Source organism: Lithohypha guttulata (assembly GCF_036872675.1).
Source record: "Lithohypha guttulata strain CCFEE 5908 chromosome Unknown scaffold_3, whole genome shotgun sequence".
NCBI classification, from domain to species: domain Eukaryota; kingdom Fungi; phylum Ascomycota; class Eurotiomycetes; order Chaetothyriales; family Trichomeriaceae; genus Lithohypha; species Lithohypha guttulata.
This window is the reverse complement of record NW_027042752.1, coordinates 2,611,433-2,638,252: the sequence shown is the minus strand read 5'-3', so window position 1 is coordinate 2,638,252 and position 26,820 is coordinate 2,611,433. Positions and strand designations below refer to the sequence as shown.

Here is a 26,820-nt window from a genome sequence, read left to right as displayed (position 1 = left end):
AACCATTTTGTTCATGATTGAGTCAATACGCTTGTCATCAAGTTGGACAGCTGTTCTGCCTGCTGCATCCTGTTCGGCTGTTGGTATGATTGGAGAAAAATGGAACTTGCAGTGTCCGATTGCAACACGCTTGCACTTTCGATCGAAGTTTGCCGCTGCATAACACCTCCAGTGTGCTTTCCAAATTCTCACAGACACTAGGCAGACACCTGTATACACCCCAGGATATCGTCTTGAAATGATTGACTACGATCGTCTGACTATCAATTTCCTACTATATTGCCCAGCTTCACCAACATGACCTACGCATCTTTCCAGCGGCCTTCGTGGTCCCAGACTTTTATTCAAGAACCAAAAGAGCTACGTTACAAGCCTACAAACTCGAGAACGCCAATCCCGTTCCGAGCCATCTTTCTGTCCACCATCTCAATAATCGGATTGTCCTTGCAGTTTTGTTTATTGTTGGCATCTGTGCAGAAGCTATGGATAATATATCCTGCCATAGCCTGGTCATTGGTTGCTGCGTACTCGCTCTTCTGCAGGCCGCGATGCTTCTCCTTACTGACTCTGACTGCCTTTGCCGCTCTCTTCGTTACCAATTGCATTCTGCTCTTGCAAACATGGCAAAATGATCTTGGCCGGGAACAGAGCTTGGCTGTTGGCCTAATCGCAGTTGCTCTGCTAGGTGTAATCATGTCTGTAAACACACCTATCAGGGATCCAGTTCTATCAAGAGCTGACATCAGCAAGCCGTTCTCCATACCCACAGACAAGCTTCGATCTCCCGAGGATGATTTGACATTTTGGCAATGGATGACAGTCTCTTGGGTCACACCATTGTTGAGGTTGGCTAGGCAGAGGCAGTTGAACGAGGAGGACATCTGGTTGCTGCCATACGAATTTCAGCACACTTTTCTGCATGATGCATTTCGTCGTCTGAAGGGGTCGGTGTTTCAGAGAGTCCTGATTGCTAACTGGATTGACCTTGCTATCCTCACTCTTCTTGAACTACTCGAGCTTGCCACAAATTACTCGGATCCGATACTCTTACAGCAGTTACTCAAAGCAATGCAGAACCTACCAACTGAAAGACGATCTGCCTTGATCTATGCTCTTTTGATCTTGTTGGTCCGCGTTATCAACGCTCAGAGTGAAGTCTTCAGTCTCTGGTACGAACGTCGATGTTATGAGAGGTCGAGAGGCGAGCTGATCACAATGCTTTACGAGAAAACGTTACATCGGAAAGTAATATCACAACCCAAGGAGAAAGAGGAGAACAACGAAGATGGTGCAGGACTTGAGCGTGTATTGACAGTACAAAGTATCGATGAAAGCACCCCTCTCCTGGCCAATTCACAAGATGCAAAACCAAGCCAGTTACAGAGAATTTGGAAACAGCTTCGAGCGGTTTGGACGAATTTTTGCATCGGGGTCAAAGGCGTGGACGAGAAGAAGCAGGAACCAGCAGCAATGGGCAAAATCATGAATTTGATGAGGTATGACTCCTACGAGGTTGCTCAGAGATTTTGGGAGTTTCAGGACGTTATTGAGAAGCCTCTAGGTCTGATCGTCTCGATAGCTCTTATCTGGCGCCTACTTGGCTGGCCAGCCCTTGTAGGTATCGCAGTCATTGTTGTGGCCCAGATCATCAACTACTTGCTTGCTCTGGTGGATATTCGATTTGAAAAGGTTCGGAGAGCTACCACTGATGAACGCTTACAGCAGACATCTCAATATATTGAGTCAATTCGGCACTTGCGCTGGTATGGATGGCAGAACCATTGGCTCAAAAACGTTTCTAAAGCTCGACAACGCGAGCTGAATATGAGAGTCATCTCGTACATCTGGGGACAACTTATGGTCCTGAACAATGTTCTTGGATCTGGCTTTGTCCTTGTTGCAGCATTCTGGGCGTACACTGTGTTCGCAAAACGTGAACTCAGTGTCGATATTGTTTTTCCTGCGCTGGAAATATTCGTCATGATTGAGGAGAACATGGAGAGCTTACCAGATCTGATCCAGAACCTCCTGAATGCCTACGTTGCTCTTAGACGTATTCAAATATTCATGGACGAACCGGATAAACAAGACGTCAGCAACGATGAAGGTGTTCCAGACAACGAGATCACATTGCACAGAGCTACCTTTGCGTGGCCCGGATTAGCATCCAATGTTCTAAACGGCCTCAATCTCTGCTTCTCACCAGGAATCACGGTTGTCACGGGCGAAGTCGCTGCAGGTAAGACAGCACTATTGCAAGCTATACTAGGAGAACTTGACATGCATGAAGGACAGATGACCAAACCACTCAGACCTATAGCTTACTGTGCCCAGACGCCATGGCTTCAAAGCATGACGATACGTGACAACATTCTATTCAATTCCTCTTTTGAGCCTGAGAAGTACAAGAAGACCTTACAGGTCTGCGCTTTACTGCCCGATCTAGCTTCTTTCGAGAAAGGCGACCTTTCCCCAATAGGTGAGAACGGTATTGGGCTGTCAGGAGGACAGAAAGCTCGTGTCGCTCTCGCTCGAGCGTTCTACAGCGACGCGTCTATTCTACTGCTAGACGATCCGTTGAGTGCGCTTGACCAGCAAACATCAGAATACATTGTTACCGAGTGCTTCCAAGGTCAGCTTGCGCAGGGGCGCACCATAGTTCTTGTTACTCATCGGACAGATCTATGTGAACCAATAGCTGATCAAATCGTGGTCATGAGCCAAGGCAGTGCAACCGCTGGAGGACGGCATGCGCCTGCGATTGCTTCCAACAGACATACTCCGAGTGGTGCCTCGAAAGCTCAATTGATGCCTCTTGCTGGTGAGACAAAGCTGCTGAAGGATGCCATTCCTGATAAATTTGAAGAGGAGGAACACCGAGCCCATGGCGACGTCAAGTCTCGAGTGTACTGGGAGTACCTGAAAGCGGGAAGTCTGAGTGCCTGGGTGTTCATCATCCTGGCTCTTTCTCTCGCGCGCCTTGTGTCAATTTCACTCAACTGGTACTTGAAAGAATTCAGTGAAGCATACAATGATGCTGAAGTTCATCATATACCATCTATCTATCACTCGGTATACGTTAGCTTGCCGACTTCGAAACCTTCGTTCCTCAACAGGCTGTTCGATCGCTTTCCTGACCCACGCACGAATGTCTCGCCTTGGCTGGTTGGACTTTTGGTCATCATAGTGGCTCAAGCTGTTACTGTTTCGCTCTCGGAAACAGCAATACTGACTACAAGATATCTGGCTGGGAGGAACATGTTTCGTGCCGTGATGCAGAGAGTCACAAACACCACATTCAGATACTATGATGTTACTCCAGTCGGTCGTCTCATGAATCGGCTGACATCAGATGTAGGTCAAGTTGATACAGGCATTGGCTCTGATCTTTACGGCATCCTGTACTACACCATCACCTGGCTGGCTTGCATCTCTCTCATCGCCTCTATAACGCCGGTTTTCTTGGTAGTCTCCGTCTTGGTCACAGGCGTGTTTGTGCTCATCTTCTTGTATTTTCTGCCTACATCACAGAGTCTGCGAAGGCTGGAGACAGTATCTCTCAGTCCATTGATGACGAATTTCGGTGCTTTACTGGCTGGTCTCACCACAGTACGAGCCTTTCGGGCTGAAGACCGCTTCCAGGCAAAGCTCGTGAAAGTGGTTGATACCTTTCAGGCAATGGACCACTTCTACTGGAGCGTGCAAAGCTGGCTCAGCTATCGATTGGAGATCGTCTCAGCTATATCAACCTTTGTGCTCACAGCAATCGCGATATACACCGACTTGTCGGCTGGAATGACAGCCTTCATCCTGGTCAGTGCGCAGAAATTTGTGGCAGCGACTCACAAGCTCTGCCGAATGTACGGAAGGCTCCAAGTCAACTTCGTCTCTGTCGAAAGACTGGTCGAACTACTCGATGTTGAACAAGAGCCAAGTAACCCAGTTCCACCTCCAGCATGGTGGCCATCCTACAGTGGCAGTATCGTCTTCGAGAACGTCACTGTTCGCTATGCTCCTCACCTCGAACCGGCACTGATTGACATATCATTCGAATTGAAAGGAGGCACGAATACCGCCGTCGTCGGTCGGACAGGCTCCGGAAAAAGCACACTTGCAGCAGCACTCCTCGCCACAGTCCCAGTCGAGACAGGTCGAATCCTCATCGATGGCATCGACCTAGCCAAGGTCGACCGTCAAGCTCTCCGCACTCGGATCACCTTCCTTGCTCAAGAACCCGTTCTCTTCGAAGGCACACTCCGACACAACCTCGATCCAACCCACGCCCACTCCGACGCCGACTGCGAAAACGTTATAGAGCGCGTAGCAGGCAGATTCAACTGGACCCTCAGCACACCCATTGAAACAGGTGGCAAGAACCTCTCACAGGGCCAAAGACAATTAGTCGGGCTGGCAAGAGCCATTTTGCGACGAAGCAGCATTATCATCATGGACGAGGCCACAGCAAGTATTGATGTCGATACTGCTTGGGAGATACAACGCATACTCCGGGAGGAGCTAAAGGGAAGTACGGTCATTACGATTGCGCATCGGACGGCAGCGGTGAGAGATGCGGATCAAGCGATTGTGCTTGCGAATAGAAGGCTGGAGAGCTTTGGACCGATCGAGAGAGATGTGGTGAGCGGATCGAGCGAAGTGCAGAACCACCTTTGAGAATCTGTCTGATAGATGATGGTGACAGAATACTAGGAGAATCAATCATTCGTTGGCAGAACAGAAAGATGTCAAAAGTTATTGATGGACTATATACACTAGGTAATTAGAGGAATAGATTCAACCCAATTCCCAATACCCCATATCATCGTGTCCGAACTTACATCTATAGCCTGCAAGCCCATGCAACCCAACAACAAAAGTCAAATTACCAAAACCTTCATGCCTATCACCCATCAAATAGAACACTTACTCCCTACCTCCCTGCTACCCCAATTCTATATCTTCCACGTCTCCACTGTCCCTCGACCCATCACCCCTTCGGCAACAAAACCCTCTTCCCACCCTTCGGCCCGGCCCCCTGCACCTGAGTCGAAGTCGCAGTTCGCCTCGCCACATCCGCCGCCTGTATTGACCGTGACGTCGCGTCGGGATTCTGATTGACGAAGGTATTTGCGATTTTGCCTGTTGTGCTTCCCGCAGTGCTAGTGCTTGTGCTGGTGGTTGATGGTGGGCCTTGTGCAGGAGTTAGGTTTTGGCCAGTCGTGGTAGTGGTGGTGGGAGCTAGGAGTTCTGGGATGTTATGATGGTGGTTGTTGTTGTTGTTATTGTTGATGTTGGTGGTGTAAGAGTTATGATGATGTGGCTGGAGGCTGCTGGGTCGGTATGCGGACTGTCCTGGTGGGAGTAGTTGGGGTTGTGGAGGGTTCTTGAAACGGTCTGAGTCGGGAGTCTGAGCTGGTGTGAAGGTAATTTGGCCCGGTTCGCGACGGGGGCCGCCGAGACGGGGTCGAGAGGCACGGAAGGAGCTAGCATTGATTGATCGGCGTCTTTGTTGTGTAACATCGCTTGCTGGACTTGAAATTGTTGTTGTTGTTATTGCTGGTTGAGAAGGCGGAGGCAGTGGTGGTTGCGGTAGTTGTTGCTGAATGATTGTTGTGGGTTGTGGTATGTCGAAGCGTGTTGTTGGCGGCTGGAATTGCTGAGGACTTGTTGTGGCGATTGGACTAGTAATAGATGTTTTCGTAGGAGGATATTGCCTCGATTGATGCGGTGAGAGTTGTGGCGGAACATGTGGCTGGGAGAGGGAGCCACGTGAAGAAGCTGGTGAAGCTGGCGGAGCAAGTTGTGCAACCGTAGTTGGTGGTTGTGAAGCTCTTGGGATCTGTTGTGACGATGTCTGCAGCCAGGAGGCCACTTCCGGAAAGGCGTGGGCTTCGCGTGAAGCCATGTTGCAGAATGCTCTTACGAACGTTGGATGAGCGATCGGTGGCTTAACTAGCACACTGTGGTGACGTTGGGAGGAGGATGATGATGGTGGTGGTGGCATTCGCGAAGGCGCTATTGCGAGATTTGGTAAAGATGCCGATGGATTGAATGACGGTTTATTGTAAGGTGTTTGGTCTGCGGACGGTCGCTTTTGAGGAAGAGATGTGGACTTTGGCCGCAGAGATGTTGCTCTTGAATTGGCCGAACGTCTGCTCTGGATCTGCTCGTATTCAAGGTACAACTTTGGTCCTATGAGGTATTCTATTGGGAAGTCGTCGATGTCTCGAGGCTCGACAGGCATGAAGATGTATGCCCGATTAGGGTGAATGGTCGAGATATACTCAGCAACGTCTGCAAGCCGGGACAGAGCGAATTGCGGGTTCTCGTCCTCAGATAATGGTCGCGGAACAAGATAGCCTCCGGCTTGTCTGAGTTCCTGTCTTGCGACGTCGATTAGAGTGTCCAGTCTAGCCTGCTTGTCTACATCTGCTCGTTGGGAGGCAGCCTCGCGAGCTGCTGCTTCCAAAACAGGACCCACAATGTCTCTCTCAATAACTTCCCGCTGAGCTTGCTCGTCATAGCTTGATGATGTTTCTCTGAAGGCCTTCTCATCCTGTATGCGTTGTGAAGTATAGCCGCGAGGTCGAGCATCGGGCTCTGGTAATTCGTGAAGGCGCGGAAAGTCAGAGCCAATGTCTGAACCATTACTTGTCCTTGTATCGTCGCCTGCTCCACGATGAGCTCTGGCAATCAACATAAGGTCGCCTTGACAACCCCTTACATGCTCTTTCTGGGCCTCCTCGACTCGAGTCCTGAACTCTCGTATGATGACTTCGGCTTGTGAGCCGAGCTCTCTGTCAGCCAATGCGATCTGCTCCTTGAGCTCGGCTCTTATCAATGATTTTGTTTCGTTCTCCTTCTCTTCAAGCTTTTGCATGACTTCATGGTAGGCGGGAACCTTTGTGTGAAAGGTGGGCTTTCGAAGCAATTTCGAGATATTCCCTGATGCCTGCAGCTCGAGGGCATCCCGCTGCTGTCCAGCCATACTGCTAAACAGACTCTTCAATTTCAGTTGTCTTTGTCTAACAACATGGAGCAAATCCTTCTCATGTGGTTTCATACTGATCTTATGAGGTGGATCTGGAGACTCTTTGTCTCGACCTGGGCCAGAACCACCTGTACCGCGGCCCTTTTGAGACTTGCCATTCTTGCCATTACCTCTGTTGCCTCTAGCTTGTTGACCAGATCTACCGCCTTTCAATGGAGATGTTGTTCTCGATCCTTTGTTGCTCCCTGGCTGAGCAGTGCTTGACGATGCTTTGGAAATGGTGCCATCCGCCCCATAATAAGTAGGATTCTTATAGTCAAAATTTGGATACATCCAATGCTCTTTCCTCTCATTTTGTGACATCCTTTTCATGCGTTCCAACTGTTCTGGAAACCGACTAGTGTAGTCATCCACTTGCTGGAGCGTAAACTTGCGGTTCACTGGTTTGTCATAGGCTTTTGCAAAGAAAGCTCCTACAATGTCAGCTTCAATCTCTGGTATTGTTGCTGTCACTGATTGCTTGAGCTTAGGTTCTGGTCGTGAAGCTGAAGCTTGTACTGGAGACAGCGGCACGTTTGGGATGCTGGACACAGAGTTCGAGCTTAAAGACTGTGCAATCGAGGTCTCGGATGCAGAGCTGGATTGTTCCTGTGTTCCTGGAGCAGGAGTCTTCCTTCGCTTTCTGGGAGGTAGCGAATCCGTGTCTTGGCTACTAGTGCTGCTGATACTGGCTCTGAACTCAGCATAACGAGACATTTGCTTCCTCTCGCGCTTTGAGCGTCTGACAGGACTACCTGCTCTGGTAGCGCCAGTCCGATTTGTCTCGTCTGTCTCCATATAGTCCCCCAGCCCTTTTGGTGTTGGACCAATATCTGACGGCAACGAGGACAACCCAGAAGTAGAAGCTGAGTGTTGCTCATCTTTATGTACATCGAATTTCGGTGAGCCTGCTTCATCATTCGGTGGTGTAGCAGGCATCTCGATGTCGCCAGCACTTGATGATGAGGCAGCCATTGCAGATCGTGGTGGCAGAGTTTCTATGCTTCTAACAGGTAATGGAGCTGTTGTAGCGAAGCAAGAAGAAGTACTGCAAGCAAGAAATGATAAGTAGAATTCAAGAAGGGCAACGGCACATACAATGTAGAAGAAAGCAAGTATGAGAAGGTGCTGTGATTGGTGGAGACGTAAGTGACAATTGGTGGAGAGGGAATGGCTGTACAAATTGAAGTTGAAGAGTAACACTCACGATGAAGGGTCCCTATATCTAAGTATTTTGAGTCCCCTAGTAATTTGGTGCCTTTTCCTGGCCATGCAAAAAGGTGTGCGACATTGCGGGTGCTGAGGTCGAGCTTTTAACTTGGCCGAACGTGCCCATGGTGAATAGTGATGAAGGATTAAGCAGCTTTGTACGTTCCTCGCAAACGTGCTCTGAGACTTGTGAGCAACTTTTGGGAGTTTGCTAGATCTGGTTGACCAACGACACTGGCGGCTTTGTCCTGGCGACAGGGGCCTGACCCAGAGTGTATCGCGCGCCAAAGTGTCATTTCTGTGGTAGCTATAGGTCACATCGATCTTGAACGACCGTGTCCTAGGTTGAAGGTCCATCGAGACTACTGATATTACAACAGAACTAGTGAGAGGAAAGTGAAGGATTTGCTGCCCTTGCTCGAGACATGGCAGCGTACGCCAAGCAGTCTCCAAGCCGATCGAGCTTTCCGCCTACCAGTGGATTTTGAACCCATCGGCTGCAGCCGTGCACGAGTAGCACGCCACTTGCCAGACTCACACAGGCTGCTGGTAGAGCAAGTAGTTCTTACAGAATCGATGCTCGTACAGAACACTAAACTAACTAATCGGGGGCGAATTGTTTGCAACCCTGCAGGGACATCATCAGGTCCTCGCTGGTGTGTAGTGATGCAGAACAAAGTTTCGCTGAGGACCTGGAGGAGCGGCTGAACGTTTTCGGCATGTGGACTCTCGCGACTGTGTTCTGATTGGACGAAAAAGTGAAGAGTCTCTATGAAGCTACGAAATTAATTTGACCACCTGTGGCAGAACTTGCTCAGCAGCCAAGCTCGCTCGCACTGCATCGGTCCCATCCTCGAAGCGGTCGCGGTCAGGAAAGAATTCAGCTTCTTTCCTCACACCACCCATATTCAGGATACCAATAGGCATACCTTGATCGAATGCTTTCTTCACTATCCTCCAGGCAGAGTAGGTCGCCAGACTGCTGCCAATGACTAGGATTCTACCCGCTTCATCGAGTGCGGCCTCAGCTTGCTGCTTGACCTCGACGGGAATGCTCTCGCCAAACATAATCACATTTGGCTTGAGGATGCCTGAATCCGATTTCTCAGACCAAGCACCATCTGCATCAACCTCGACCCTTCCCTTGGAACCGTCCTTCAGGATGGGAGCACGTCGCAGACATTCCGGACAAGCAGGATATCTGAATGTATAGTAAGGTGCACCAGGCACATCCGCATCTCCATCTGGATTCGTCCTGTAGCCCTTCTTTCTCCTTTCTTCAGGATCTTCTGTATCAAGCGCTCCAGACTTGAGTAATTCCTGTAAGAACTGGTCCCATTCAGGGTTCAATTTTGACAGCCAACTCTGAAACTCGTCTCTTGGCATGAGTCTCCTACAGCTCAGGCATACTAGACTGCGAAGAAAACCGTGTAGCTCAACCACAGGCAGACCTGGATGTGCTCTGTTGTGGAAGGAGTCAACATTTTGAGTGATGACCGAAGTCAATACACCATGTTTAGCTAGATCTCTGACAGCGTAATGAGCAGGATTTGGACGCGACTTGTGTAGACTCGTCCAGCCTAGAAAAGATCTGGCCCAGTATCTCTTTCGAGCCTCATGCGATGCCACAAACTCATGGAAGTAGATTGGTCTGTAGGTCTTGTTTCGTGTATAGGTTCCATTCTTGCCTCGGTAGTCTGCCAGGCCTGAGGCTACTGATATGCCAGCGCCCGTAAGCAGAACGGTCTTATCTTTTGTATTGACATCGCCACCCTTCTGGCTCTGGCGAGCAGTTAGGAATTCAGCGATAGCAGTGGCTGCTCCATTCAAGGTGCTTGCAGCAGAAGGTATAATCAGCGGAGGAGGTAAAGGTCCCGTGTAAGGGATACGCATAAGCGGGGGTTTTGACATGAGCAAGACATGACAATTGTCATCAAGTATGCAGCTGGCACCTTTCAGGAACAAAAGCCAACAAGCAAATTCCCGTCCAAATCGTCGCAGGCCTCGAACTCAATTGCGATGTCATCGATCGTGGTTCCCGTTCAAGCTTATTTCGTGATTAACCAATCCCGACGCTGTGCCTGGCGAAGCTTGCGGAGCGGCTTCGAGTCCGGCTGTTAGGCTGCACCTGCCTGGAAACTTGAATCAAACTGGAATACAGAATCAAAGATTACTATTACTTCGAACCTCGACGTTGCACATCACTTGGTTCTCGGTTGTATAGATGTGCGCCTTTTCCCACCACACATGATAGCCTCTGGCGCATCTCAAGCTTGAAATGCTTCCGCATGGCCGGTATCTCACTAGAACGCGGTTAAGATTGTTAACTTTCAATGCACGTCCTTCTGGGGCCACATCTCAGCACATCTATGGCTTACCCTTAACTGCTTCATTCCTGGTAGACCGGCAGTACCATGACAGTATTCACATTCGAATACCGGCAGCACCATCTCGTTGCCCTAGATATCCTAATAGAGTCTGTTTAACTCACAATCTACGATCGGCACGCTCCTTTCTACCTACTTCCAATATGACTACCTCGATACAAGCACGTGGCCATGCTGGTCACTCTCATCACCATCACGACAATACTTACCTTACTTCGACAAACAAGAATGACGCAGGTGTCAGAATTACCAGAATAGGGCTGTTCGTTAATCTGGCTATGGCTGTGGGCAAAGGAGTAGGAGGTTGGGTATTCAATTCACAAGCCCTTGTGGCAGACGCTTTCCATTCCCTAACAGATTTGGTCTCTGATTTTATGACTTTGGCTACGATATCTTGGTCTCTGAAGCCTCCGACCGAGCGGTTTCCCTATGGCTATGGAAAAGTTGAGAGCTTGGGTGCCCTCGGTGTCAGTGGCATTCTCCTTTTTGGCGGAATTGGTATGGCTATGAACAGCTTGGACGTCTTGTATCTACAGTTCTTCATAGATCATACCCACTCTGCTGCCGGACACGATGAACATGTCCATGGCCTGTTTGGTTTCGGCCATAGCCACAGTCACAGCACTGATCTACCCAACCTCAATGCTGCATGGCTTGCTGCTGGCTCGATTGTCGTCAAAGAATGGCTGTACAGAGCAAGTAAGTTGTCTCAAACACTACCTTCTATCTACCACCCTACTAACTACTACAAAAGCTATGAAGATCGCTCGAGAGCGAAAGTCATCCGTCCTAGCCTCCAACGCCGTTCACCACCGCATAGATTCGCTCACTAGCATTGTCGCCCTTTTGACGATAGGTGGTGCTCACGTTATCGCGGATGCTTCATGGCTAGACCCAGTGGGTGGTCTTATCATCTCTGGTATGGTCATAAGAGCTGGATGGCAGAATACAGTCACCTCCCTACTCGAACTGGGTGACGTAACCGTGGACAAAGACATCAAGCAGGCTGTAAACAGATCCACCCAGAAAGCTTTGACAGGCAACGATGCAGAGGGCTTACACGGTGTCGCTAAGGGTGACCAAGTCGAGATCAAGGACATTCAAGGCATCAAATCAGGTCAGAACTACTTGATTGACATTGATCTTGCTGTGCCGTCCAGCTTTACCATAGCGGATACCATGCCCATAGAGCAAGCTGTGAGAGAAAGAGCTGGAGCCAAGGTCAGAGGTGTTCGAAAAGTCAGAGTCAAATTCACCACCATTGAGGGAGGTCAAGATTTCACAAGCGAGTTCATTCCAGGAGATGTGAGTCCGAGAAGCAGCCCGGAACCGGAAGATGAGCATGAGCACCGACATGCGCACGATCACGACCACCATGCTCATACTAATGGGCATCAACATTCTCAAGCTGCGAAGAAGAATATCTGAACGACCAAAATCTATAATCTAACGCAGAAATGGTTCCATACAAAAGTGGTCACAGAAACGATTGTCGCATACTGGAGTGGAAAGCCAGAAATGATTTGAGGCTGATCTCATCTGTGGAGCGCAAAGACACCCTGAAGCAGGAACTCCAAAACAACTTCTCCACCTACCACATGCCCAAACTTGCGTATAGTACACAGTTTTGTAACTCGACATTTGGTGAAGACATTGCTCAGCGTCGCTTCTTTAAGCACCTCTGCGAATTGATCGTAGTTCAAAGCACCATTTGAAGGTGTCTAACACATAGCCACGCCTCAAAATTTCGGAAGCAATCCAGCCATGTCTAGTCCGGTATATCTGGGCTTTGACTTGTCAACGCAGCAACTGAAAGGCTTAGCCGTGTCCTCAGACCTCAAATCCGTAGGGCAAGCAACATTCGACTTTGACAAAGATGCCCAAGGTTTTAAAATACGCAAAGGTGTGCTCACAAATGAGGCTGAGAAAGAGGTCTTTGCACCGGTTGCCATGTGGCTGCAAGCTTTAGATACGGTTCTAACAAGGCTAAAAGACGGAGGGTTGAATTTGAGCCGTGTGAAGGGTATCAGTGGCGCTGGTATGCAGCATGGGAGTGTATTTTGGAACGCGGATGCTGAGTCGTTACTAAAATCTTTGGATCCTGCAGAGACACTCGAGGTCCAGCTCGATGGTGCTCTGGCTCACCCTTTTAGTCCCAACTGGCAAGACGCGAGTACACAGAAAGAATGCGACGAGTTTGACCGTGCTCTAGGCTCTCCTGCAGATTTGGCCAAGGCAACTGGTAGTAAAGCACACCATCGATTTACAGGCCCACAGATCCTTCGTTTTCAAAGAAAATACCCAGAAAAATACCAAAAGACTGCCCGAATCACTTTAGTATCGTCATGGCTAGCCTCGATCTTTCTAGGCAAATTTGCGCCATTCGATATCTCAGACGTTTGTGGTATGAATTTGTGGGACATTAATGCAGGCACATGGAATGAGAAAGTCCTTGAGCTGACCTCTGGCACATTCGGTATCGAGACTCTGAAGCAGAAGCTTGGTGGATCTGTTCCACAAGATGGTGGTGCTCACTTTGGCAATATCTCCTCCTACTTTGTCGAACGCTTCGGCTTCTCACCTGATTGCGAGATCATAGCCTCAACGGGCGACAATCCATCCACTATCCTCGCACTTCCTCTACAACCCAACGACGCCATCGTATCGCTCGGCACGTCCTCCACCTTCCTCATGTCAACATCAGAATACCTCCCCGATCCATCAACACATTTTTTCAACCACCCAACCACAGCCGGCCTATACATGTTTATGCTCTGCTACAAAAACGGCGGCCTAGCCCGTGAACAAGTCCGTGACCTCATCAATCAGACCACACGCCCACAAGACACCGGTTCCACCTCCTGGGACGACTTCGACAAATACCTCCTCTCAACCCCTCCACTAGCCCAACAAGACGAAACCCAGCCCTTCCAACTAGGCATCTACTTCCCCCGTCCAGAAATTGTCCCCAACCTCCCCGAAGGCCAATGGCACTTCCAATACGATCCCAAAACAGACACCTTAACCGAAACAGCCAAGACCCCCAACCACCCCTACGACTCCGCCCGCATCATCGTCGAATCTCAACTCCTCTCCATGCGCCTCCGCGCCAAAGACCTCGTCCGCTCACCAGACTCCGAAAACTCCCTCCTCCCCCCACAACCCCGCAGAATCTATCTCGTCGGCGGCGCCAGCCGTAACCGCGCCATAGCCAAAGTGGCCGGCCAAGTCCTCGGCGGCGGCGAGGGTGTCTTCAAGCTCGACCTTGGTGAGAACGCGTGCGCGCTCGGTGCGGCGTATAAAGCCGTTTGGGCGTGTGAGAGATCTGCCGGCCAGAGTTTCGAGGAACTGATCGGGAGTAGGTGGGATGAGAGGGATTTTGTGGAGAGGGTGGCGGACGGGTATGATGAGGAGACGTATGAGAGGTATGGGAGGGCTTTGAAGGGGTTTGAGGCTATGGAGAGGGAGTTGCTTGCTAAGCATTTGACTTGAATTTGACCTAGCTGGCGGCCATGATGCAAGCTGGTGGTCCATATGAACTGCTGGTATTGTGCTTCTTGATGGCTATGGTGTACTACATACACGTATACGATGCTTCGTTTGTAAACTTGATGGTATGAGGCAACATTGTGGTATCGGGTCCTCTGCTGACGCTGTGCTCGTGTCGGAGACACAGGACTCCCACCTCTTCTACGCAAGCTATATAGCTTCGGTCGTCATTCCCTTCTTATAGCGTTAACACTACCCACGATTTTGTTCCTCAATCCAACGTCTTATCACAACATAAGCAGTCGACTTTAACCTGCCATGACTTATCCGATAACTTCTCTTTGACCTCAGCGAATAGAGGCTGGTCCTTACGATTGGCGATAATTGAGATAGTAAGGTTTTTTATCCATAGATTCTTCTTCTTCGGCCTTGCCTTTTTGTGACTTTTTGAAGGCCGTGTTTTGGCGGGTGGCCCCAGTGTAGAATTGTGTCCGTTGGTACTGCTGGAGGCGTGTAGAGTAGCTGTTGACTCCTCTTGGACCGCCATGACACCTTGCTCGATTATGTTCTCGAATCTGCCTTCTAGCTTCTTGCCCATGTTCTTGACCACTTGAGCTAGCGACTTTGACGCGGGTGGTGTGTTGTACCTTGCGTAGTCGTCCATGTTACCACTAGCATAGCTCTGCCAGAGTCGTGCTCCAACTTCGTCTATCAGACATTCTTCGTGGTTCCAGCCTTTGCATCCTGAAGAGTGCTGGTACATGGTACGATCGGGATTGCATGGCCTTTCACACCTGCAAAACTTGCGAAGTGGAGTGAGAGCAATTGATGAGTCGTGCTTCTTGTCGAAGTTGCTCTTATCAAAGCGTTGTCTCCAAAATCTCTCTGGAGCTTCACTGACGAGATCGTCGTTCGTCTCATCCCAATGGTATATTTCTGCTTTGTTGGAGATGGTGGTAGCATCGATGATCTGTAGATCGTTGCTCATGATCAGCTCGCCTGCTGCATGATCTTTAAAGAAGTTTCGTTGCTTTTTCTGTTGTGCAGGTATCTCTTCAGGCCAATAGAGGTAGGCAATCAGTATGAATACTCTGTCAGGTGTTTCCGCTCGAGCTTCGAGAAACCTAGCAACGTATGTGTTCTTTCTATCCCACTCGAGGTTTTCTTTCTCGCTGGCGCCAGGTCCAGGAGGATTAGGCGGGTTCAGTCTGTTCAATACATATATTATGTCGCCCTGAGCAAAGGTGGCATCGCTGACTGTATTGCCCTGGTCAGGATCCGTCACAAGCTAATGAATTATCAGACTTACGTTTAACGTTCCTGAAGCACCTGATATCCTGCCACTTTTTACCAGATTTCGTAAGGACCGTGTATTCGCATTCCCAACCCTCTGCTAACTTTGCATTTCCTTTGTGCGCCTTTTCATCTTCAACGTCACAAGGTCTTGGAGGGCAGTGTATTTCGAATGGTATTTCATCGGCGTATTTGCTCTCAACAGCCTTCGACTTCTTAGCTTTGGTCTTGTCCTCTAATTTGTGCTTAGGTTTGGTTGTAGTCTCGTGCACTTTCAGGTCTTCCTCGAGCTCTGATGCTTTGCGCTTTTTTGGGCTTGTCGCAGCCATTCTTGCGACGGAAATATATAAGTGAAGCGAGCGATAAAAACAAGAGTACGCAAGAACGTCTGTCACGTTTAGATAGCGAGAGACCTAGGAGCTGAATAACGAGTAGACGCTGAAGGGAAACCCAATTGTGAGAATTTGGAGAGTGCTGGAACACAAACTGATTCGCTTGTTTAACTCTAAACACGAGCTGAGTAAAGCGTAGGCGAGTTTTTAGATGCGCAAAGAATGCAACGAAGAGAAGCAATTACACGATAGTGAAGGTGCGATCAGCTCTGGCGGATAGAGTGGAGGTGCTCGGTAGGCGCGCTGCCCATAATACTAGATTCACTTCTTCCACGACGAAATCCTACTTAAGCACTTCGTCCGGGCGCGTGCCTGACGCGTTTAGTCCCGTCTGGAACAAATTGGCGAGCCACCAAGCATATCAGAACACGTTAGCAAAACAAGCAAACACGCGAAGTCATATTCATTCGAACTCATATTCGTATTCTGTAGCGATTGCTATAGCAAGGGTATCATTATCGTAGTAGCATCCTATGCTCGCTGCAAAGTGTTTCTGCCTCCTTATTTGTCCTTGTGGAATATCTCCTTGACCTTGTCCTTGAAGCTATCATGAGGCACTTTCTTATCGAATCCGTACTGTGAAACAGTCTTCTGCACGGGCTTGCTGTCGGCGTGAACCGCGTTACCTGCGCCACCACGACCGTAGTGAACATTCTCGTTTTCCTTGGATGGTCGAACAGCTGTCTCGGGAACGATCATCTCATCTCCTACTTGTCTGGCATTGACACCATCTGGGTCGATGTTGCCTGCACCTCCTCGGCCAGCTGAGTATGGACCATCTCCTTGATTGCCGACTGGACCCTCACGAGTGATTTCACCATCAGCATACGGCGTGTCATCTGGTCTCATATTGGCCGCACCTGCGCTGATCAGTTTCGAGTGTCTGGCACAATCTCATTGCGCTTACCGCCACGACCGTGCGAAATGTTAGCGGACATGATTGGCGATATGTTCTCTCTGTGGAAAAGATTTGAGCAGTAAGCAACAACCTTTACAATACTAGTTTAGAACAATAGCGACTGAAAGTGGTGGTGAGCAAGCGGGACGTGGAGCTTTAGGTCGCGCTCGCCCACCACCATTATATCATGCTCTTGCACAATTCAGGCACGAGGGGCGCGCCAGTGATCTCAGAGGTAGACAGCATGTGCATCGTAATGGCTTTTCCCAAATTGATGGTTACCACCACAGCACAGAATTGTCAAGAGGTATACGTTCTTGCTATTCGCTCCTGCATCCTCAGATAAGGTGTTAGAGCCAAGACGACGTCATCGGCGAGGTTTGCCAAGCTCTTTATCAGTCGCTCAGCACCACCAACTATTGGTGCTTGACTCAAAACCCATCTGTGCTTAGGCGATCTTATTGCTTTGCTTTGGAGGGAAGTGGTTGACCGCGGATGCCAAGGTAGGCATCATGGGCGAACACGCGGAAACATGAACGCGGAATGGTAGCTATTTTGAGCTTGGAATTGCGATAAAAATATATAACTTCGTTGTGTAGTACTCGTGACGCATAGTGAATTATTGCCTGCCACCTCCGTGAAGAAATCTAAGCAGCAGTCTTCTTTATCTGATCCGTTTGTTTGCTGCCACCACCCGTTGTTGGAAGACCCATGAAGATCTTGAACGAGTCGTAGATCATCCATTGCAAGCCAGTCAAGGTACCAATCATGACCTGTAATCCATGTTAGCCGAGTACGAAGTTGCCGTGAACGTGGAAACCTTACAATTCTTACTGGAAGACCGTTCCAGAGACCGCCAAATCCAATCTTGCTGTAGATGCGAGACATAGCAGCACCGAATCCCTCACCAGGCTGTCGATCAGCATTAAGCTTGCTAACCATGACATCTGCAGGATGAGAGACAATAGCACATAGAATACCAGCGAGGTAACCACCAGTGAAGGCGACAGCGGTCTGGGCTCCCCTGCCGTAATCTTCTTTACCGCCAGGAAGGTAGCCGTAGATTGCAGCGACAATGTTTTCGAATGAAGCGAACTTCATCATGGTGTAAGGTATCTGCCGACCCCATAGTGGGTAGAGACCCTTGTAGAGGCTGTAGCAGCATTAGCGCAATTCCAAGATGTTCCTGACATCAACGCTTACCCGCTTGTACCCTCTCTCGCAGTGATGTAGTTGATACCTTGCAGTGTGCCATTGAAGACTGGTGGAATTGTAGTCTGCATGCGAACCTTGACGGCCTCGAAAGGACAAAGACCAACATCCGCAATCAATTCAGCCGATGCTGAGGCAGACAAGAACAGAAGTGTTTTATATTTGGCAGCAGCTTCTTCGCCAGCAAGAGTGGCATACAAGTGCTTGAAGTATTCATAGAAGCCATACTTGCCGGCACCTTGAACTGAGTATCCCACGAATGTTGGACCCCAACCAGTAAAGATGCCGCGTAAGCCTTCAGCTCTGTAAATCTTGCTCCATCCATCCATATTGCCCTTATACAACGACGAGTCAACTTGTCTTCGACATTTCACAAGATCGAGGGGTGTAACAGCCGTATGGGTTGTACCCTGCGTCAAATTAGCCAAAGACAACATTTCAGGATGAGTATACTGACGCAAGCAAGGATACCGCCAACCACACAGGCAGCATAGTACTTGCCCGAGTAGAGCTCGATCTTACCAGCTTTAGCCTGTGCTTTCTGGCTAGCAACCTCGTACTCTCGTTGAGCTTCGGCACTTAATTGGTGGGCCTTATCCTTGACTGTATCGGCAGCGCTCCATGCTGAGAAGAGAGGACGTTTTTGTGGATGGGGAGCCGGACTCGGAGTGGGCTTGTAGAATGGCGATGTTGGCAGGAAGGACTGGCTTACAACGGCCTGGTTTGGAAAGAGACCAACCATGGCTGTGGTTTGCTTATCGGTGTCGCGATGCTGGATGGTCTCAAGCTGTGCTGCACCTCAAGGTCCTGGCACCGCGGCGATATTCCAGTGTTACGGCACGAACACCCACTGCTAATGCCCACTGCTTCTGAGAACACAGGAGCAGATTGTAGCACTATTGTCGGAGCAATAAAGCAAAGGATGGAGACCAGGCAATGTACTTTGGAGGTCGAGCTCCTCTCCACATAAGAGCAACAGCCCGAGGACCTACGTCACATCTGCAGCTTCACAAGTCCAAAAGCAGAAAAGCAGACAGAAAGTGCAAACTTCACAAACACGATACATCTGTGATAGTAGTCCTTTCCTTCTGCGATGTTATGAATACATACTTAGACCATATACTCAAATGCGGTATTGTTGCTTCAGTCCTTGCACATCGTTCAATTCTGAACATGTCGCAAGTACAGACGAAAGTCAATGGTCCCACACCGCAAGGTGATGGAGGCCATGCTCTGCTGGATTCATGGGCAAGAAAATATCGAGGAGCGACAGTCGCCGACCTTGATCTGCCTCCAGCTCTCTCAACACTGCCAACCACCTCACTCGGCGAGGCCATGTTGTCTGCCTCTTCTCATGACTACTCACACCTCACCGTTCTCTCCGAAAGCACTCGCTCGCTGTTGGGCTACTTGACCATTTCGAAGCTCAAGGCCTTGTTTGATTCCAAGCAACTCGACCCCTCAGATGCTGTAGAGAAAGCTATGATTAAATTTCAACGAGGTAGCGGCAAGAAATATCAGGTCATTAACATGGAAACCGAACTGTTCGAACTGGAGGGATTCTTTGAAAATGTTGGGCCCTGCGCAACTGGATCGAAACAAGACTTTGCTGTGGTCACTGATGGTGGAAGGAAGTTCGTGCTTGGTGTTGCTACTAGACATGACCTGGATGAATTTGTGAAGAGACGACCGTCCATATCCTGAGAGACCAACTCCGCGATTGACGTGACTTCAATCTCACAGTCGTTCCGCAGGCGACTCCTTGTTCAGCAGCATTGACCTATATGCTTACACAAACTAGCTACTGTCCCATGATCAACAAGCCCGAGCGCACGAGCAAGCATCGACATAGCGACATCTTGCAGATCTCACCGTGCCCTTCCTCCGTGCCATCATTATACACACGTTAGCAGAACACCGTCAGCGATGGTTACAGGTTGCGCTCAAAACATGGGTCGGATGAACGTCTGCTGAGCCCAGTAATACCATAGTGTAGTCACCACCACACTAGCTCGTAGCCACGAGGACGAGTGAACAAGAACGGTACACTTGTGCTCGGGATGCACAAGTTCAGGACACCTTCCACAGTATAATCCGGGAAGAGTCCAACAACACAAACATAGAAACGGGAAGTGCATTTAGGGCCAGCAAGCGGCCAAATAAGTGTAATCGCCTGAAAGAAGGATGAGAGTTGCGGCATCGTGCAATATCCGGCAGCCGAATCAGCAGCTCACTCGTCCTCATAACAACTCTAGACTTAAGGCATCACTTTGAATATATACTGTACAGTAGCTTCAATTCAACTCGGAATGTCTGCTACTGCATATTTCTGGGCGTAGTCACGGTTGCTGATTTCGAGTATTGAGAGCATGCGGTTGAGAAGCACTCGAGACATCGGGTTTGTCCGAGCTGCGAGTACCAACTTGGAATGCATATATTTCCTCCTGCACAATTGTAGGAACGATCTCTCGGCAGCTTTGGCTACTCGAGTACAGCAATGCGTTATGCTGTCCACGTTGGGAGTGATGATGCAACGAAAATGCAGTGCGCAGACTTGAGCTTTTCTAACAGGTTCAAGGTGGAGTGATGGAGTCCACGGACGTGCGTGGAGGATGAGATGCGTCTCACCTTATCCCACTTTTCAGGGTACTTAGGCCTGGTAAAGTGGGTTTTCGGAGGTTTTGGTCCCTGTCAACTCGGCTCGTTTGCCTGACGAGCGTCGACCCGCATGATTGCATACATATGCTAAGCACCGATTGTCCGCTAGTGAAATGTATGCGCTCTGTATTGAGAAACATGTGTCGTTAGAGACGCAGTCCGCAGGAATCCTTTGCACTCGAAGACGTGTACCGATACGAGTATCTTTCGATGCACCTGAGACCAGCTTATTCGTAAAATCCGCCAATAAGAACTCGCAAGATGGAGAATCTGGGACAAGGATAAGCTTGCGAATGACTCTGGAGTTCCGGAACTTCCATTCCCAGAGCTCTTGCGTGCGCGTTCCCAACAAGAACTTGATGCAGGTTCAGTACAACTTCAATTGCGACTATGAAGCATGAGGATCTACTCGCGACTATAACCACGTTCACGGCAGATATGTAGGCTCATCTTAATGGTCTGTTACATCGGCTCGTGTAATCTTTTCCGTGTCAGGCATCAGTTGCTGTGGAGCTGGAAAAAGCTGCATCGATCTGCAAGCTTATGACTGGCCAGATTTAGAAACATGCATTTCCGCCTAAACTACTTTGAGATTAGAGCGATCGCGTTGTTGGGCGCGAGTTCGAGAGATATTCGAATTTTTTGAGGTGGCACATGCAGTTTCAGCACGCTTTTGATGTCCTTACTCAAGGATGGAACTTTTATGCACGGAGGCCTGGCCGCTGATGAAGCAGTTCTGATGGGTCATGTTCGAGGCGCAGTTTGCGTTTTGTGAGGCGCCAGAGGTAGCTGTCCCACCGCGGCTCAACGCCTTGCCATTTAGTAGACTCCATCATTACCTTATCGATGATGGTGCCTTTATCACCAATTCTTTCGGACCTCCACTACTCGTACTGGTACCTCTGCACGTTTTACTCATAGCAACGTGATTCTTTCCCGTGTGTACAGTGACTGAATACCTTTTCTTTGCCTTAGATCTTGATCTCGAGGCCGTGAATCTAAACCCGTACCCTGGTCAATTTCACCGAAGTACAACGCGAGCCGCGAATCTCATTCGTCCTGCCACTACCAACGACGAAAAGAGATAACCTGCCACTCGACAACACATCGACGTGGTAATCAGCCTGCGAGAACGTTGGAATCACCCATACTACATCCAGAATCTATCTTGCACATAGTTGCCAGATATTGTCTGTCTGTCGCATTGCACCTCTCTTCAAGCAAGCGCAACTGCCAATCTGAACAATTGTCTTAGCTGATCTTTCCCATCGGACATTACTCACCTAAAATGGCGACAATGACTGCACCTCTCTCTCCTCAGCAAAGCCGATCAGAGCGATCCGAAAGACCTCGCGCCACTTCCATGCTGAGCTATTCGTCGCTCCATTCCCACAAAACTGGCAGAACGAAAGAGGATAAGAAACTTGAGTTGGTAGAGGCAGCCAAAGACAAAAAAAGGCTTGCAGGGAAAGCAGATCCCACAAAAGCTCTGCAGGAAGAACAACCAGGTAAGTAATAACTGGAAAATATACCAAGTCCTATGCTGAAATCTAGCAGCTGTTGTTGCTCAAGTTGAGTCCACGCTAGAAGGCATTAGGAGAGTGCAGCACAAGGATAGAGAAGGAAACATTATCGGTGAGTCAAGCATGAGCTCAAGTGACTGTCCACAGGAACTGACGCACCTTAGCTGATCCGGACTGGTCAAATCCTACTCGACCTCGAATGGAAAGGCCGCTAGATACAATTAGGTCGTTCAACGAAGCAGCGGAGGGTACAAGCAGCAGAAGAACTTCCTACCAACGACAATGTAAGTAACTCACTTATGTATCTGAATGATTGACTAACATTCTCAGCTTCTTATGGTGGTTACGATTCGTCGACCAAACGCACAAGCTATTATGGCGCTCCAACTCAAGTTAGCACAGCATACGCGCCGAACGGACGATATTCACAGCGACCTATAAATGGTCAAGGCGGATACTACAGGAACAGTACTCATGGAGGGCGCTCAGATCTTGTCGACGAGAACGGACCTCAAGGTCATCCCCGTCATGGACGATACGTCTCAGCACCCTACAACATGCAAACAGGAGAATCACCACAGAGCTTCCATTCCCACCAACAATCTTACGAGACCATGACCAGCGGATCTGACGAGATGTCGAAAAGCACCAACCCCAGTTCGCAAAACAGCTCATTCGATCAAATACACCAGATTAATAACTACAAGAAGCAAGATCACGGATATGAGGGTAACCAATACCGGCAACACGGTGGACCTATGCGCAATCCGTATCCACCCTCTGCCATGCCTAATGGATATGGCAACCACATGAGCGGACCAACAGACGATTATGGCGTCGCGTTGCCACAGTCGGGGCCCCAACCACCACCGAAGGCGCCAATAGCTCTAAACAGTGGCAGACCTCAGAGGACCAACCCAATCACGCCTCCGGAGGAAACCAAAAGAAAAAGTTGGATCAAGAGAACGTTCTCGAAGAGGAATTAGGAGTCTTAACACGAAATAGAAGTTTCTTTTTTTGGCAACGCATGACCATCGACAGTAGATACACTAATTTACTTTGTTTTGGAAAGCAGCGAAACGAGAGGGTGGAATACGTTTTGTATATACGTTGAATATGGTGTGTCGATTTAACGCAAAGTAGCAGTTGCATGTAGGGAGATCTACACTTTGACGAAAACGGGTGCAGAGGCGTACAGGAGAATGGGTCTCACACGAAGTTTAAGAGCTATGAGCAATCCGCACGAGAGAGCATGATACGAAATTCGACTCAGAAGGACTCATCGGAGCGCATGGTCATGGCGCATACACGAGTTTGACGAGTTTACACGAAGATCTGGTATCATTACTAGTGCACATAATTTCCTAATGACTCAATTGACACATCGACGTGGCCTGGCAACAAGGAACTCGAGCTGGAACATCCTCTCTATTGACTAAACTTGAAATCGTGTGCCTCAGGAGTTAACTGATTATTACTAGATCATCGATTCTATCGAAGCTACCACGCACGACATTTCAACCATCTCCATCATAGGTCATCTTGAAATCCCCCGCCGAGCACCAAACTCGAACATACAGTCCAGTCCTCCCTCTTGACCATGGCATCAACACCAGTACTACTGACTAGCCGGCCAGCGAGTGCTCACTCAAGTAAGACTCCCCAAAAGAAGTCCAAAAACAATCAACAGCGAGGATTCGCTGGTTGTCTCCAACCCAACTACTAATTCGTCGGCGCCTGGCTTGAGTACGGGTGATCGAACGGGAACCCCTGTTTTCCAAGCCCTGTGGTCGATTGCGGAGGAGAAGCGAGGATATTTGGAATATGTTGCTTGGTTGTTGCTGTGGAGAGGATTGGTTCGCTGAGTGGTGGGCTCCTTGCAAGTGCTGACTGAGATTGTCCTCCTAATCAATATCTATGAATGGACATTATTACCTAGCCTGAATCCTGCTTCGACCCAGCGTCCGCTAACAACTTGTCCTACAGGCATCATTGAGCGATTTCTGCGAGATCTTTCGGTTTCGAAGTAGTAGTCGTCTCCGTAGTTGTCCTGAACTTGATCCTGTTTAGCATGTTGTTCTATTGAGTAAGTTCCAGGTTCTCGTCACTCGTGCCATCGACTTGGTTATTGCCAGCTATCATGTTGTCACCCATTTCGAGTAGATCGATGACTCCATCGACGGTGAGATACCTCTGCTCCTTCCGTGCTTGTGCCGTGGTACATGCAGCAAGGAGAGTCAGAACGATGCCTGTTAGGATCACTGCGAAATTCAAGCTGAGCAAGCTGTAGAGAGGTATTCTGGGTAAGCTTGTTACCAGAAGTGTCTTCCTCACTTGTACCGTCGTTGCTGGTATGTGTCGGACGGACCCTGCAGCACTCGATAGTAAAGTGTGACTGAGCGTTTCTGCAAATACGTCGGCGTATTCCTGTGCAGTACTGACGAGTATCGCAGCCACGTCCATGTCGGCTTTCATCTTCGATTGTCCCCAGCCAAAAGTCAGTGCGGAGCTGAGCACGTTAGCGATGCTGGTTGAGCCAACTGTTGACCTGAGTTGGCGGACTTGGCCCTGGGGAGAGTCGTATTCGATATCGAAGGCTATGACTTTGCAGAAGAATACGGCTGCGATCATGTTTCCTACTGAGACGACGTCGAGGTCGTTGAGAATAGGTGAGCCGGATGAAGCGAACTTTAGTGTTGCGGCGGCGTAGTAGAAAGGGTTGTCGACGCCGTGTTTAGGATCGAGTTTGGTCATATCGAATTGGCGGAAGGGATAGTATGTTAAGGACGCTTGATCCAGGCTTAGTCAGTCACCGATACTGAATGCGCCGTTGTTGCAGTTGAAGTTCGTGGTGACGTTGGTATTCAGTCCGCATGCTCGGGAAATTGGTGTACATCGTGTATGCAGCGCAAAAGACCTGGCTGTGAAGTCGTATGTGTTGTTGCATGCTAGTGTTGCTATGCCGAGATAGTTGTATTTTATGTCGCCAGCATACTGCATGATGGCTAGAGTCAGTGATTGATCATTGAGTGTCTGTGCTGTTACAGTCTGGGTAGTCAGTGATGGAGGGCTGGCATGTGAGACCACAGTGCATGATTGGTTAGCTTGTGAGAGTGCCGCGTAAGAATTGTTCGTCGTGAGGGAATCAGGTAGTGGTGATAGACCACATTGAGCATTCTCGGCTGGTGTTTGTGTACGTGACGTCCAGGAAACAGTTCGAGTTGTAACATGCAGTCATGCTTCTGCACCAAGCATGAGCAGCCTGGACTCATTAACAGTGTGAAGTGCTTCGTCATTAAACTCACCAGGACAAGAGTGCCACGACCGTTACTGCTGTGAATGTCTTTAGTGTTCGACTACTTTTGCCAGATGATCTACGGCTACGACAAATACTTAGTACATCCCACAAACCAGTCCAGAAAGCTCCAGTAACCGGTTTCAGAATCGATATCAGCTCCTGCGAGGGCACAATGAGGTACGAATATAGAGTCATCGTCTGCACGGAGCAGGAAGGACATTGGATGTTGAGATTCAGTCCAACCATCTAAATTCAGCAAGCAAATCGACCAAGCTTTAACTTCGACTCACTCGAAACGCGTGCGATACCACCATGCATTTCGACCCATTTAGCTTTCTCCTTTCAGCATGCATGATTCTTCCGGTGATGGCAGGGCCGAAATTCGACATAGTTGTCGACCAGAAAGTTATTGACCCCCATTGACGTAACTCATAAATGGGCGCGCATGCAGCGTGGGTAGCCAATGCGCAAGTAGATGCTGCTCTGAGAGCCTGAGAATTTGCACCACATGTCAGCTCAGGTGCGCTGCTATGTCGAGTGGTAGGTTGGCTGGATAGAGGAACGTCGACATAGCGAACTGACATCCCTTAGATACAATGACTATCCCGCATGATGAGCTTTAGTCGCCTTAGTATTTGGGTGTGCCGGGGCAGGAAATGAGTACGACGCGCTGCTGATCTGGTGCTACTTGAAGTATTGAAACGTTGAGGCAGCTGAGGGGACTACTATTTTGTAGCACAGAAAGATCCTGCATCACGAAGTCTATTGGTGACAAGAAAATCGAGCGTCATGCGAAAGTCGGACGTTCTCGAGATTAGGCGGATACACTTTAGTGGTTCAATGGAAGATAAGTTGATAGTTTGAGCTCAAGGATACTTCTGTCGACTGGGTAATTCTTGAGTTTGACAGTTTCGTGGTATAGGACGTGCAAGGTGTGTGCTCTTGTGAGATTTCTGTGTTTATTTGAAAACCAAGATGTTTTCTCTCGTCAGATGGACCTTCAATGCATGCGACATTCTGTGTCAGAACTGGCAGCCTTCTCCAAGGGTTTTCGCAATGCGAATGTGTATCTCAAGTCGGTCAGAAGCATTCAACAATCGTACTCTTTCGCCCCTATACATTGCAGACAGTCTGGCCTGAGACCATCGCTTCGGTGGCGAGAGGTGGCCGTGTCCTATACTGTGTACCATCTTGAGGCTTCTCCGGGAATCTTCACCTTCGTCGACTTCGAATTGCTCACATTAGGCAACGTGTCGTATCTCACCGTTCGCTGAATTCCCTCACTTCTCCTTCTTCAGGTCTGCTCCGCGAACACCAGTCCCTATAACACCCTTATCGTTCTGGTCGCCAGTGTCCTCCATCCAGGCCACAATGATATAGCCCACGAGCACGACATTCGCCATCAGAGCTGCGAAGCCACCAGCATACGTAGAA

The 26,820-nt window shown here is 49.2% G+C and overlaps 10 protein-coding genes across 10 annotated transcripts; 4 read left to right on the top strand and 6 right to left on the bottom strand.

The window, feature by feature from the left end:
- Nucleotides 1-693: 693 nt before the first annotated feature.
- LTR64_004746 (uncharacterized protein) lies at nucleotides 694-4,671 on the top strand (the record flags this gene model as incomplete). Its single annotated transcript, XM_064899090.1, has 2 exons — nucleotides 694-2,239; nucleotides 2,321-4,671. 2 exons carry the CDS (start codon nucleotides 694-696, stop codon nucleotides 4,669-4,671), a joined length of 3,897 nt encoding a protein of 1,298 aa, XP_064755047.1.
- A 313-nt stretch (nucleotides 4,672-4,984) lies between these two features.
- LTR64_004745 (uncharacterized protein) lies at nucleotides 4,985-8,002 on the bottom strand (the record flags this gene model as incomplete). The annotated part of the gene is made up of 1 exon (XM_064899089.1): nucleotides 4,985-8,002. The coding sequence occupies one exon, from the start codon at nucleotides 8,000-8,002 to the stop codon at nucleotides 4,985-4,987; it is 3,018 nt and encodes a 1,005-aa protein (XP_064755046.1).
- Nucleotides 8,003-9,013: 1,011 nt separating this feature from the next.
- On the bottom strand, nucleotides 9,014-10,147 carry LTR64_004744 (uncharacterized protein; the record flags this gene model as incomplete). Its single annotated transcript, XM_064899088.1, has 1 exon — nucleotides 9,014-10,147. The coding sequence occupies one exon, from the start codon at nucleotides 10,145-10,147 to the stop codon at nucleotides 9,014-9,016; it is 1,134 nt and encodes a 377-aa protein (XP_064755045.1).
- Nucleotides 10,148-10,766: 619 nt separating this feature from the next.
- Nucleotides 10,767-12,051, top strand: MMT2 (mitochondrial metal transporter; the record flags this gene model as incomplete). Its single annotated transcript, XM_064899087.1, has 2 exons — nucleotides 10,767-11,322; nucleotides 11,378-12,051. 2 exons carry the CDS (start codon nucleotides 10,767-10,769, stop codon nucleotides 12,049-12,051), a joined length of 1,230 nt encoding a protein of 409 aa, XP_064755044.1.
- A 336-nt stretch (nucleotides 12,052-12,387) lies between these two features.
- On the top strand, nucleotides 12,388-14,115 carry LTR64_004742 (uncharacterized protein; the record flags this gene model as incomplete). Its single annotated transcript, XM_064899086.1, has 1 exon — nucleotides 12,388-14,115. The coding sequence occupies one exon, from the start codon at nucleotides 12,388-12,390 to the stop codon at nucleotides 14,113-14,115; it is 1,728 nt and encodes a 575-aa protein (XP_064755043.1).
- Nucleotides 14,116-14,383: 268 nt separating this feature from the next.
- On the bottom strand, nucleotides 14,384-15,734 carry LTR64_004741 (uncharacterized protein; the record flags this gene model as incomplete). The annotated part of the gene is made up of 2 exons (XM_064899085.1): nucleotides 14,384-15,369; nucleotides 15,422-15,734. 2 exons carry the CDS (start codon nucleotides 15,732-15,734, stop codon nucleotides 14,384-14,386), a joined length of 1,299 nt encoding a protein of 432 aa, XP_064755042.1.
- A 564-nt stretch (nucleotides 15,735-16,298) lies between these two features.
- LTR64_004740 (uncharacterized protein) lies at nucleotides 16,299-16,735 on the bottom strand (the record flags this gene model as incomplete). Its single annotated transcript, XM_064899084.1, has 2 exons — nucleotides 16,299-16,657; nucleotides 16,705-16,735. 2 exons carry the CDS (start codon nucleotides 16,733-16,735, stop codon nucleotides 16,299-16,301), a joined length of 390 nt encoding a protein of 129 aa, XP_064755041.1.
- Nucleotides 16,736-17,342: 607 nt separating this feature from the next.
- On the bottom strand, nucleotides 17,343-18,649 carry PIC2_2 (Cu/Pi carrier; the record flags this gene model as incomplete). Its single annotated transcript, XM_064899083.1, has 4 exons — nucleotides 17,343-17,468; nucleotides 17,530-17,848; nucleotides 17,899-18,317; nucleotides 18,365-18,649. The coding sequence occupies 4 exons, from the start codon at nucleotides 18,647-18,649 to the stop codon at nucleotides 17,343-17,345; spliced, it is 1,149 nt and encodes a 382-aa protein (XP_064755040.1).
- A 3,204-nt stretch (nucleotides 18,650-21,853) lies between these two features.
- On the top strand, nucleotides 21,854-23,074 carry LTR64_004737 (uncharacterized protein; the record flags this gene model as incomplete). Its single annotated transcript, XM_064899082.1, has 2 exons — nucleotides 21,854-22,073; nucleotides 22,419-23,074. 2 exons carry the CDS (start codon nucleotides 21,854-21,856, stop codon nucleotides 23,072-23,074), a joined length of 876 nt encoding a protein of 291 aa, XP_064755039.1.
- A 1,093-nt stretch (nucleotides 23,075-24,167) lies between these two features.
- On the bottom strand, nucleotides 24,168-24,842 carry LTR64_004736 (uncharacterized protein; the record flags this gene model as incomplete). The annotated part of the gene is made up of 2 exons (XM_064899081.1): nucleotides 24,168-24,372; nucleotides 24,457-24,842. The coding sequence occupies 2 exons, from the start codon at nucleotides 24,840-24,842 to the stop codon at nucleotides 24,168-24,170; spliced, it is 591 nt and encodes a 196-aa protein (XP_064755038.1).
- Between the last annotated feature and the right edge of the window lie 1,978 nt (nucleotides 24,843-26,820).